This window comes from Diaphorina citri, unplaced genomic scaffold (genome assembly GCF_000475195.1).
Source record: "Diaphorina citri unplaced genomic scaffold, Diaci psyllid genome assembly version 1.1 scaffold896, whole genome shotgun sequence".
NCBI classification, from domain to species: Eukaryota; Metazoa; Arthropoda; class Insecta; order Hemiptera; family Psyllidae; genus Diaphorina; species Diaphorina citri.
In genome coordinates, this window is record NW_007378327.1 from 73,177 (window position 1) to 86,367 (window position 13,191).

The following is a 13,191-nucleotide window of genomic DNA, read 5'->3' on the forward strand; positions in this document are numbered from 1 at the left end:
CCTATAATAAATTATTAGTACCTATGTTATAGGCTACACCTGCATACATTGACGATAATGAAGTTAAGTAAAGTCCTTCATTCATACTCATACGTACCATTTTGAAGGCCTTGTCAATCTAGCAAGTTAGGTATAGGTAGATATGAATAATTTTTGGAGGTCGCGGTACTGGTTCGATTCCCAGCAGAGGTAAGGTGGGTCGTGCTCATCTCTGTTTTCTGGCAGGTCGGAATAATAAGAGTAATCTCTGATAATACATACCTAGGTAATAGTAGAGAGAGTTTGGTGGACCACAGAACGACCGACCGATTTCTGCCAAATTCTCACCAATAGGTTCCCGTAAGCCGTAAAGTAAAAAATGTCCAGAGAAAGTTCTAGACGGTCATGACTTTGACAAGTTCACTTTTACAATTTTCGTAATACCTACCTATGTAGGTATCTAGCAAGTTAGGTATAGGTAGATATGAATAATTTTTGGAGGTCGCGGTACTGGTTCGATTCCCAGCAGAGGTAAGGTGGGTCGTGCTCATCTCTGTTTTCTGGCAGGTCGGAATAATAAGAGTAATCTCTGACTTTGTTCATGTTAAAAAAAAAAACTTCGCTTGTACCTATTATAGGTATTGTGTAGTAAACAAATGCTTTGACATAACATTCTCTGCAAAAGGAAGTCTTTTACCAGCCTAGTGAGCTTGGAATGTGGCGCAACTACCTCATAAGCGCTAGGTCGTGGGTTCGATTACCGTCCGCAGCGAAAGTTGGAAAGGTCATCATCAGATAGGTAGGTAAGGTTCGTTCTCGGAACAGCGGGCTTTCTCCTATCCTGTCCTCCATCTCTCTTCGAAATTTTCTATGTTCGGACGACAGGGCCGAAAGTCCAAATTTCATTTCTGGGTCTTAGTTTCAACATGAACCATTAGTGGGACCTATTTGAAGCACAAATCAACGCTCGATATGACGTGTTTTAGCGTTTTCCCGAATTTCAAACGGTTCTTGAGTTTTCAGGGGTGGCAACTTTTTTATTAAACACCCTGTATATTTCCTCAGAACCTCAGAAAACATGAAATGTTGGAAACAGTCAGTCAAATTCATAAACATCAGTATGAGTGTTAAAGAAATGGATCTCTTATTACCTAGATCTAGGTTTTATAGAGGAAACTGTAACATGTAGGTAACAAGGAAGGCCTTACCATCCCGAAATCGAGAAGGAGGACAGGATAGAAGAAAGTGAGCCGTTCTGAAAACGAACTTCTCTTTAGTATAAAGTTTGACCCGGGCCGGAATCGAACCTGCGACCTTATGATTAATCCTTAACCCATGGCTGTATGATTCGGTTTCCAGATCGTGATAGAACAGACGGAGCTTCCTATCAAGTCTGTAGAATTACAACTCGTCAGAGTGGAAACTTGTGGCTGTGCAGAAGGGTACTCTAGAGACGGTATGTCAAGTAACAAAAAGGGGATATATTTCGGCATATATTTTAAGTAACAAAGAGGAGATATAGGGGATTAAAAAGGGGATTGCTTTTTTGTGCCCTACTGGACCATTAGTACAGTAACGAAAAGGGAATGTGCTCTTTAGGTTTTGGCCCTATTGGCCTGTTTTAGGAGGGGTCCCTTTTTCCAAGTGACTAAGTTCATTAACATATTCTCCATTCATGGGAATAAATCCGGAAGAATGGAAGCAAGCGGCTCTGGAGAGAGGAGAATGGGCAGCTGCTGTGACACAGGCATATGGTCGTTAAGGCCGCAGCCAAGGATAAGAGTATGTCACGTAACAAAAAGGGGATATATTTCGGTATATATTTTAAGTAACAAAGAGGAGATATAGGGGAATAAAAAGGGGATAGGTTTTGTGCCCTACTGGACCATTAGTACAGTAACGAAAAGGGAATGTGCTCTTTAGATTTTGGCCCTATTAGCCTGTTTTAGGAGGGGTCCCTTTTTCTAAGTGACTAAGTTCATTAATATATTCTCCATTCATGGGAATCAATCCGGAATAATGGAAGCAAGCGGCTCTGGAGAGAGGAGAATGGGCAGCTGCTGTGACACAGGCATATGGTCGTTAAGGCCGCAGCCAAGGATAAGTAAAGTAAGTATTCTTCTACATATTGGGTTTGTCATACATATCTTTTCTCTCGGTATTTCAGCAACGGAAATCCAGAATATTCAGATTGGTGAGGGCAACGTGTTCACTGGGATCCCCATTCCTATCTACATGGTGTTCCCTAGACATATTGGGTTTGTCATACATATCTTTTCTCTCGGTGTTTCAGCAACGGAAATCCAGAATATTCAGATTGGTGAGGGCAACGTGTTCACTGGGATCCCCATTCCTATCTACATGGTGTTCCCTAGACTATTCACCTGCCCCACCCTCATAACAAGCAACTTTAAAATAGGTAAGCACAGCTTGATATAATTGCAGTACCGAGACGGTATTTTCATATCTTCCTTTGGAAAAGAAAAGAATCGTCTATTTCAGCCCTATTGTGACCTGATAAGTTTTTTTTTTAAGCAAAGCTTGATATAAGTGAAGTACCGAGACGGTATTTTCATATCTTCCTTTGGAAAAGAAAAGAATCGTCTATTTCAGCCCTATTGTGACCTGATAAGTTTTTTTTTTTTTGTAACCAACTTGCTGTTTGAAAAAATCGGTCTTTTTCTTACTTTTTTTCTTCAAATAAGGCGTTTAAACACAGGAATACCACGTCGTTCACGCCGGTTCTGTATTTTTTAAAGCAGAAAAATAATCATTAATCAAACTTTTTAATTATTCTTCCAACCACTCAGTAATGTAGTGTTTAGCACGATGCACTTCGAATGAAGAGGTTGGTTTTATAGTTGTTCGAGTAAAATTCAAGTAATATATGTATAATTATAATAGTGCTTATTTATACTGCTCGCATAGGACTGAAAAGTCCCTTTACTCCAGCAGTAGGCTACTACTATTATTGTGGTCAAATTCTCAAATTATATTGAGGATGAAATTCCATACCTCGGCTGGGATCAATCCCTCCTGTTTACCAGGCGAGCGCCTTGACCACTACACCACCAAGGTAGGTAATATATATTATATGTTTAATGGCAACAAAAATTAAGTCAGGGGACAATACAGAGCTTGCAATTCGAGGTCATAGAAGCATAGAACTTTGCAATATTTGATTGTACAAACAATAGATTTCCCACGTAAATTTTCACTTCCCAATCCCTCCTGTTTACCAGGCGAGCGCCTTGACCACTACACCACCAAGGTAGGTAATATATATTATATGTTAAATGGCAACAAAAATTAAGCTTGCAATTCGAGGTCATAGAAGCATAGAACTTTGCAATATTTGATTGTACAAACAATAGATTTCCCACGTAAATTTTCACTTCCCTACGTTCCTCTTTTGATTTCAGAATTTGAAATAAATCTAGTCATCATCTTTCAAGACGATCATCTCATTACAGAAAATTTCCCCATCACTCTGCTCAGATGTTGACCTTTAGGGGATATTCATTGACGGCCTTTAGGGGATCTTCATTGACGGTCACACTAGGCTTTCATGATATTTTGATAGAGGGAACTGTATGAACAGACGATAGGAGAAAGCCAGCGCTTTCATGATCAAGGAAAGATCAATGGTTCCTATTGGAAAGCTCACCCAACTGTAAAAAGCATCAATCCCCTACGTTCCTCTTTTGATTTCAGAATTTGAAATAAATCTAGTCATCATCTTTCAAGACGATCATCTTATTACAGAGAATTTCCCCATCACTCTGCTCAGATGTTGACCTTTAGGGGATCTTCATTGACGGTCACTCTAGGCTTTCATGATATTTTGATAGAGGGAACTGTATGAACGGACGATAGGAGAAAGCCAGCGCTTTCATGATCAAGGAAAGATCAATGGTTCCTATTGGAAAGCTCACCCAACTGTAAAAAGCATCAATAATTTTCCAAGACAAGAGCTTGAAAGATACTTAGTTAACCCTTTAACTACGTCAGTATAGTTAACAACTTAACCGCCAGAAGATTTCGAGAGTACGATTCTGAGGGACCAACAACTTTCTGGGAGTTTCGAGAAAAATTTCAAGCATATCGAATTATCCTACCAAAGTTAGAATTCAATAGGTTGAGGGTACATGTAGTCTCTGAAAAATACACGCAATAAAATAACAGATTATTTAATCACAATGTAGAGTAATGAAGTTTTATTTAAACTTAAAATGTTTTGAACATAAAATAATAATATCGTAAAATAAAATGAAACTGTCAAATTAAATCCAACATAATAGTTTGTACTACTTACAGAAAATTAGGAAAATAAAATAAACGAATACCTGCAACGAAAAATATAACTCTCAATAATAATAAGGCAGCTGCGTATCAGAACTTTATATCAAAAAGTCTACAAAATGCTTAAAAAGGGAAGGTAAAAAGGAGATAATTACTTTCGTTTGAGGGGGAGTTTCTTTATAAGAAAGGCTCAAAATTTTGACTTTAAATTTAAAAAATAATAATACACATTGCACTGATATGGAAAACTTTGGATTTCAGTAAGATAAAATTGAACTCACAAAAGGGAGTAGTTAAGAATCAGGTTATTTAATAACCATGATAATGAAGTATGTATTACTTATACATAGTAGAGCAATAACTGAGTAACACATGGGGATTAGATATGTGCCTAGTATAACTTTGAAATTCTCAGTATCCTAAGTACCTACTTCCAGTTTGACTTTGATGTTAATGATGGGTAGGTACAGTGATAATATTCTGAGAATAACAGATAAGATGAAAATATAAAATGTACCTAGTTTCATCTCAAATCCCCGGTGTTACACAAAATATCTTCACGTCTTTCAAACTGACATTGTCTGAATTTATGGCAGATTCAGGAACAAAATGGAACGTATGTGCAAATGCTTTGAAGGAACCCAAGTGCTTCACTGTTTTAATCGTGTCAAAATCCGTTCATCGATGATTTTTCGGAACTTTTTCATATCGTCGGCGTTAGTTCTGCAGCATCCGCCTACGTATTTAACCCCTGTGTCAAGCCAGCGAGGTACATTGTTCTCACAATCGAGGGTTCGGTCAATTTGACCTTGAGTTCGAAAACAGTGGGCGTGTTCGAAGCCCTGTACAATTCAGCTAAAGTAAGTACCATCTAGGCCTAGGCCTAGGCCAAGCACTCTGGGCTCCCATAGATCACAGGTTCATACCTCGACAAATAGCTTGAGATCTCAAAAAAGAAGGAAAAAAAAGTCCTGTCCAAGTTCATTTGCGTTAAATATATGAACAAAAGAAAGCACTATAAACCTATAAAATACACGAAACCTACATAGTTTAGTCCAAGTTCATTTGCGTTAAAAAAATATGAACAAAAGAAAGCACTAAAAACCTATAAAATACACGAAACCTACACAGTTCAGTCCAAGTTCATTTGCGTTAAAAAAATATGAACAAAAGAAAGCACTATAAACCTATAAAATACACGAAACCTTAGACTGCTAGGGCAAAGGGACTTTTCAGTCTCATTCTGGCAGTAAAACAGGGTATATTCTATTCTATAAATTACCTATTCATTATACCCTCCCCCTAATTCTATTTCATACAAGAACCTAAACTAACGTTTAAAAAAGTCCTGTCAAAGTTCATTTGCGTTAAAAAATATGAACAAAAGAAAGCACTATAAACCTATAAAATACACGAAACCTTGTTTAGACTGCTAGGGCAAAGGGACTTTTCAGTCTCATTCTGGCAGTAAAAACAGGGTATATTCTATTCTATAAATTACCTATTCATTATACCCTCCCCCTAATTCTATATTGTTGACATAGATCAGTTCAGTATGCTACACTCAGGTATTGGTAAAATAATACTATAATTCAATTTTGAATATCAGTATGTAAAAGAGTTGTCACATTGCCTACTTATTGTGACCTTTACTATTTGAAAATACTTTTACCATGGCTACCCCCAATGGAGGTAAAACTAGAGGGAGACCTCCTAAAATTTAATTCTATTTCATACAAGAACCTAAACTAACGTTTCCAAGGTAGAATCAAACATTCTGAAAATGACTTAATCAACCTCTCCTCTGATTTCAGCCCATTCAACTTCTGTCCATCGAGCTGGAGCTGGCAGCAGCGGGCAAGATGCCATCAGGTACTACACAAATTCCATTCGAAGCCATGAAGAAAATGAGTAGCTATGTAATATAAATGTGCATTGCGCATAGCGACCAGTGCCAGCATGGTAGGTAATTGAGAGCTGGATTATTGCGATATACCTATGTATTTGGAAAAATCCTACAATGCTGCAGTGAGCACCACCAAACTTGTGCAATAATAACAAAAAGAAACGACATTTTTTTCATTAATTTATTCCCTTGGTCAGCTTTTTTTACATGCTTTTTGTGTTGTAATTAGCTTTCAAACCAACCTGGCTTCAAAGATAATAACAAAAAGAAACGACATTTTTTTTTCATTAATTTATTCCCTTGGTCAGCTTTTTTTACATGCTTTTTGTGTTGTAATTAGCTTTCAAACCAACCTGGCTTCAAAGAAACAGTTATAATTACAATTAATTACAAACAAACATACACCAATAAATACAAACAAAAGGCGACATTATTGCCAGAGGCAATCTTTACCATTCAACCCTGTAAACTATACAGTGTCGTTCTAAAGAACTTAGTAGTTAAACCTCTATCAAAATCTATTTTGTCCTTTTTGCAGAGCGTCGTGCGAAAAAGATGGCCGACACGTTTCCAATTTTTTTTTTTTTACAAATGGCCGCCATTGTTACATACCTGCCTCACTTTTGATTTGAACAAGCCTTGTCCTCCACTAACGCTAGTTCTATGATTTTTTCTGTTTTGTTTTCATGTTTTGTTGTGTGCCACAAATTGCAAAATATTGCGAATCGCAGTTTTTCTCCCAGATTTGTAATTTGTATTTTGTGCTGCAAAATTACAGCGTAGAATAACGAAAGTGTAAAATTAACTGAAATCCAGACAAGTACTTGTGGAAGACGTTATCTTGTATTTTGTGCTGCAAAATTACAGCGTAGAATAACGAAAGTGTAAAATTAACTGAAATCCAGACAAGTACTTGTGGAAGACGTTATTTTTTGCAGTAAACTGTGTTGAAGCTTTACATTAAAGTGGATTCATTTAAAGACACTTGAAAGCACAAAATATAGACGCCATCTTGTGTGCATTTATCACCGGTTGCGGATGCGGAGCTTTTTCCCCCAAAAAATCAAGCTGTAACTTCTGCTCATCTGTGTTTGAATTTTGGCAATTTGTGTCAGTGTCAAATTTTGTTCTAGTTCTTCCGTATTTCAGTGTTTATTTCTAATAATTTTGTTGACATAGATCAGTTCAGTATGCTACACTCAGGTATTGGTGAAATAATACTATAATTCAATTTTGAATATCAGTATGTAAAAGAGTTGTCACATTACCTACTTATTGTGACCTTTACTATTTGAAAATACTTTTACCATGGCTACCCCCAATGGAGGTAAAACTAGAGGGAGACCTCCTAAAATGAAATGTACATGGTGTTTGGAAGTAAACAATCAGTTAAATTATGTTTTGCCAGTGGCTGATGGTCAGAAACAGTTTTGTTCAGTGCAATGTTTACATCAGTTCAAGAAAAATGTCCAACTCAAAGGCACTCCACCTTCATGTGCTCTGTGTGGTGACACAATCCATGGTTCTCCAGTACAGTTAGAACAACCTGAAGAAACTAAAACATTTTGTGCCAATAAGTGTCTTTTGAAATATCAAAGGAAAATAGAAAAAGCTGAACAGAAAAGACTTGCTTCAGAGGATGCTTCATCCAATGGTAGTGGCCCAGGATCTTTTGATTGGGACAGATATTTGATTGAAACCAATAGTATAGCTGCTCCATATTCTTGCTTCAAACAACATCCCAAGCCACCTAAAAATGAATTTGTAGAAGAAATGAAATTAGAAGCTCTAGACCCTCGTAGTACAACATCCACTTGTATAGCCACAGTTATATCAGCACATGGCTATGGACCAAGGTTGAGGCTACGTCTGGATGGCAGTGACAATAGAAATGATTTCTGGAGACTTGTAGACTCAAATGAAATTCATCCTGTTGGACATTGTGAAAAGCATGGTGGTATGTTACAGCCACCTCTGGGATTCACTCTGAATGTTTCCCAATGGCCTGTGTTTCTTGCAAAAAGGTTAAATAATGCTGTGATGGCTCCTGCTAGGGTTTTCAAACCTGAACCACCAACTCCTCCCACCAATAAGTTCAAAGTTGGAATGAAGTTAGAGGCTGTGGACAAGAAGAATCCCCAGCTCATATGTGTTGCAACTGTTGGGGATGTTAAAAAAGATATGATATACATTACATTTGATGGATGGAAAGGAGCTTTTGATTACTGGTGCCGATACTATTCAAGAGACATATTCCCTGCTGGCTGGTGTGCCAAGAGTGGCCATCACTTGCAACCTCCCAATGATAAAAAAATGTGTAAAGGATTTAAAATCAAAGTATGTGGCATTCCCCCTCTTGTACCTGATGACTCCAAGAATCACCAAGTTGTTCCTTGTGAGCAGGCCAAGGAACCTGAACCATACATCACATCAACCACAGTAACCATATACATGAATACAACATGTCACTGTGGAGACTTTTTGGAGAAGGAAAAGCTCCAAAGCTTGAAATCTCAGTGGGGTCCTGATGCAATTTCTGCATGTATAAAAGATTGTGTAAGTAATTTACTGACATGTGCTAAAGATGTGGAAGCTGTGATATCTTTGCTGGTGTGGGGAAATAAAGGAAGCACCACTGTTGTTAAGACTGTGATAAACTCTCAACTTCATGATGTAATCATTCCTGATCTGAAATCTGCAAATGATTTATGGAGTTATCTCAATCATGTGACCAAGAAACTCTGTTGCTGTCCAAACTTCTTGTGTGGAGAAAAGGTTGAACATTGTCGAGAACTCAGTTGTGTATCAGTCATCAAAAAAGAAAATGAAAACATTGAAAGTAAAAGAAGTAGTCCAGATAGCTCTCAAGAACCCAAGAAACTGAGCAAGTCTAGTGAACAGTCAGACATATCTCATGCCAAAGCAGAAGAGAAAAGTGAAGAGCCTGTGCCAACAGTATCTGATGTTCCCTCCACCACATCTGCATGTGTACTTGATCTTCCTTCTGACCCAAGTACCTGGTCAGTAGAACATGTCATTCAACATTTATCATCTTGTGATCCCCTACTTGCAGTCCATGCTAATTTGTTTCGCAGTCATGAAATTGATGGTAAAGCTCTTCTACTTCTGACATCAGAAATGATGATGAAATACATGAATTTAAAGCTAGGACCTGCATTAAAGATATGCAATATTGTTAATAGGATTCGGCCAAGGAGGCATGGTCATCCATTATAACATATTAATTTGTAAATATATTCAAGGCTAAGAAAAGCTTTAAACACAAGTCTTCAAATTTTCAAGGGAACCCAAGGAATGAAAAAAAAGCACGAAAATGAGGCATTCTTATTTTCTTTACTTGGTTTGGTTTCTTGAAGCAAAGTACTGAACAGAACCGTTATTTATCTATGTTATGCACTAAGATGTCTATACCTACAAGCAGTTTCAAATAAGCTTTTATTAAATAGAAGAAAAAAAAAATTAATTCATTCCATTTGTACATATTATTATTAGTATGTAGTAGTAATCATTTACATATTTTACATAGGTACTATATTTTTCTACCTTCGTTCTCACAATCGAGGGTTCGGTCAATTTGACCTTGAGTTCGAAAACAGTGGGCGTGTTTGAAGCCCTGTACAATTCAGCTAAAGTAAGTACCATCTAGGCCTAGGCCTAGGCCAAGCACTCTAGGCTCCCATAGATCGCAGGTTCATACCTCGACAAATAGCTTGAGATCTCAAAAAAGAAGAAAAAAAAAAGTCCTGTCCAAGTTCATTTGCGTTAAAAAATATGAACAAAAGAAAGCACTATAAACCTATAAAATACACGAAACCTACATAGTTCAGTCCAAGTTCATTTGCGTTAAAAAAATGTGAACAAAAGAAAGCACTATAAACCTATAAAATACACGAAACCTTGTTTAGACTGCTAGGGCAAAGGGACTTTTCAGTCTCATTCTGGCTATGCACTAAGATTTCAATACCTACAAGCAGTTTCAAATAAGCTTTTATTAAATAGAAGAAAAAAAAAATATTAATTCATTCCATTTGTACATATTATTATTAGTATGTAGTAGTAATCATTTACATATTTTACATAGGTACTATATTTTTCTACCTTGTACATACATAATTATTTAGAGTTAAGTTTAAGGGTTTATTTTCTTTTTAAAAGGTTTATTTAGTGTGTGATAGTATAGGTACAAGAAAAAAATACTTATATTCACTATTGTATAATGTTTATCATAGTATTTAGTTTGTTTTAAACACATAATTCACCATTTTTATCTGACCTCCTTCATAATAATAAAAGGGTTTCCTGTAATAATAATGAAATCTGAGTGATTGTGCATGAATCGTTTTTTTTAGTTCATTTTATTTTAGTGTGTGATAGTATAGGTACAAGAAAAAAATACTTCTTATATTCACTATTGTATAATGTTTATCATAGTATTTAGTTTGTTTTAAACACATAATTCACATTTTTATCTGACCTCCTTCATAATAATAAAAGGGTTTCCTGTAATAATAATGAAATCTGAGTGATTGTGCATGAATCGTTTTTTTTTTAGAATAATTTTCCTACCAACATAACTGTTAATTTACCATTTTCATAATCCGTTTCTTCTTTTGGTCCCTGAGTTTTTTTTTTTAATCCTTGTGGAAGGAAGGAAGAAATTCGTCTTTTGAAGGAGATTCTTTTTCTACCTACGAAGTACACCCGAATATCACTGAAAATGACGGACTTGTCTCTTCAAATGTCGCACTAACTATCTTCCTTCTATTAATTAGTTACCTTAACAGCTGCAACTATACCCCCTGCTTTTAGTTCATAAAAAATGTGTTTTCTTCATCTGAATAATTTTTCGGAATTTATGTGCATTTGGTAAAGGAAAACAGATATTTCATAATAAAGTCGCACTTTTCTATTTAATTTTTTGGATTTTTTCTGTATCTAGGTACCTTCTCTATTGTAATTGTATTTATAAAATTTATTGGAAAGAAATAAAAAAATATATTATTATTAAGAATGAGAAACCTCTATTCCTTTCTCACTCTCATTATTATTGAAGGATTTTTTTCCCCAATAGGTTTGCTAGAGCTTAGAGGTAACTCTAACAACGGAGGTCTTATCGTCCCGATGCACGATGTTCCGAAATCGGAGCCTGAGGGCGGGATAGGAGAAAGCAAGCCGTTCCGAGAATGAACCTTATCCGTTTTGGATAAAGTTCACCTCGGACGGGAATCGAACCCGCAACCTGGCTCTTATAAACGCGCTACCTTCTAAACTGGCTAGCCCAAAAAGATGTAGGTTTTAATAGGAGATTAGAGACAAGAGGTGCTGTTCTGCGTGCCAAGCACTTTGAACCCTTAAGCCAGAAGTAAGTACCATCTCGTGCGAACACATTTACAAAATTTTTAACAAAGATTTTTTTTTTTAGAAAGGCTAGCCCAAAAAGATGTAGGTTTTAATAGGAGATTAGAGACAAGAGGTGCTGTTCTGCGTGCCAGCACTTTGAACCCTTAAGCCAGAAGTAAGTACCATCTCGTGCGAACACATTTACAAAATTTTTAACAAAGATTTTTTTTTTTTAGAAAAGAAGGCTGAAATGAGCGCATGCTTATTTTGAGGAAACGGAGAGGGGTTTCCAGGGAGGTGAAAAAGTTCTCAAGCCTGAGATGTTTTCCTCCCTCTCCCTAAATGATAACTAGGTTATGTAGGCTGAACGTCAGAGTGGCGGATATTATGTAGTAGAGCTCTCCAGGGAAAACGAGTACACGTGTAGAGCAAGTGGTCATGTGGTTACCATTATCAGACTGGAAAGATCTATCGAGTCAAATAGGATAAAGAACAGTGAAATTTAAAGCCACTTGAGAATTGTTGGTGAAATATTGAACCGATTTCAATTAATTAATTATAGGTATTCTGTACCTAGTTACCTACTACTTATTCGGAAATCAGCATTAAGTTGTTATGCCGAAAGACACAAGAATGATAAAGCGCCTAACTTGAAAAAAAAAATGAAAATACTTTTTCTTCTTTTCTCAGACGAATGTGGATTCCATGGTTTCATTAGAATGGGGCAACAAAAAAAAAAGAAAAAAAAAATAGGTACCTAAGTAAAGTCATAATAAACATAAAGGGGGGCGGGGGCATTGAATGAAGAAGAAAATATTTTCTAGTAGTAAGATTTGAAATTTTAAAAGCTGCTCACAGCTGCTGTGGGAATGAGAAGTTAGCAAAATGTATTTTCCCATGGACGTCAAGGAGCTGTGGAAAATTATGAAAATGCTGAAAAAAGTGAAGCCGTAAAATGAAAGATACCATAGGCGTATTTTATTTACCTGAATCTTGACTCATGCTAACCCAAGTATAACATTCTCGCGCTTTGTTCATTTTTTTTTTTTTTTTTAATAAATCAGGGCCAAAGCTGGCAGAGCGGCAGAGCATTTTCATGAGTTATTGAGGTTTGGTCTTATTTGAACAACATAAAGCCTAGAGAAGTCTGTGATGATACTGTCGGCAGTTCATTATTATTATTATTATATTGGGGCATTATAAATTTATTCCCTTGAGCTCCCATGGCGTAGTGGTCACTGCGCTCGCCTTGCACGCGGGAGACTCGGGTTCGATTCAAATGATTGATTCCGTGACTGGCCGTTACGGGGCCCACTCAGCCTTATGAAGAAAATGAGTAGCTATGTAATATAAATGTGCATTGCGCATAGCGATCAGTGCCAGCATGGTAGGTAATTGAGAGCTGGATTATTGCGATATATGTATTTGGAAAAATCCTATAATGCTGCAGTGAGCACCACCAAACTTGTGCAATAATAACACAAAGAAACGACATTTTTTTTTATTAATTTATTCCCTTGGTCAGCTTTTTTTACATGCTTTTTGTGTTGTAATTAGCTTTCAAACCAACCTGGCTTCAAAGACACGTTTCCAATTTTTTTTTTTTTACAAATGGCCGCCATTGTTACATACCTGCCTCCCTT

At 36.6% G+C, this 13,191-nt stretch overlaps 3 protein-coding genes across 3 annotated transcripts; all 3 read left to right on the forward strand.

The window, feature by feature from the left end:
- Positions 1-1,062: 1,062 nt before the first annotated feature.
- On the forward strand, positions 1,063-4,987 carry LOC108252829 (Down syndrome critical region protein 3). Its single transcript, XM_017445594.2, has 5 exons — positions 1,063-1,074; positions 1,339-1,435; positions 2,147-2,214; positions 2,341-2,398; positions 3,694-4,987. The coding sequence occupies exons 1-5, from the start codon at positions 1,063-1,065 to the stop codon at positions 3,774-3,776; spliced, it is 318 nt and encodes a 105-aa protein (XP_017301083.1). The 3' UTR covers positions 3,777-4,987.
- On the forward strand, positions 4,600-6,691 carry LOC113468925 (Down syndrome critical region protein 3 homolog). The gene is made up of 4 exons (XM_026826235.1): positions 4,600-4,610; positions 5,051-5,141; positions 6,096-6,200; positions 6,665-6,691. Exons 1-4 carry the CDS (start codon positions 4,600-4,602, stop codon positions 6,689-6,691), a joined length of 234 nt encoding a protein of 77 aa, XP_026682036.1.
- A 342-nt stretch (positions 6,692-7,033) lies between these two features.
- Positions 7,034-9,688, forward strand: LOC103512892 (polycomb protein Scm-like). The gene has a single exon (XM_008477678.3). It carries the CDS (start codon positions 7,496-7,498, stop codon positions 9,422-9,424), a length of 1,929 nt encoding a protein of 642 aa, XP_008475900.1. The 5' UTR covers positions 7,034-7,495; the 3' UTR covers positions 9,425-9,688.
- The last annotated feature ends 3,503 nt before the right edge of the window (positions 9,689-13,191 follow it).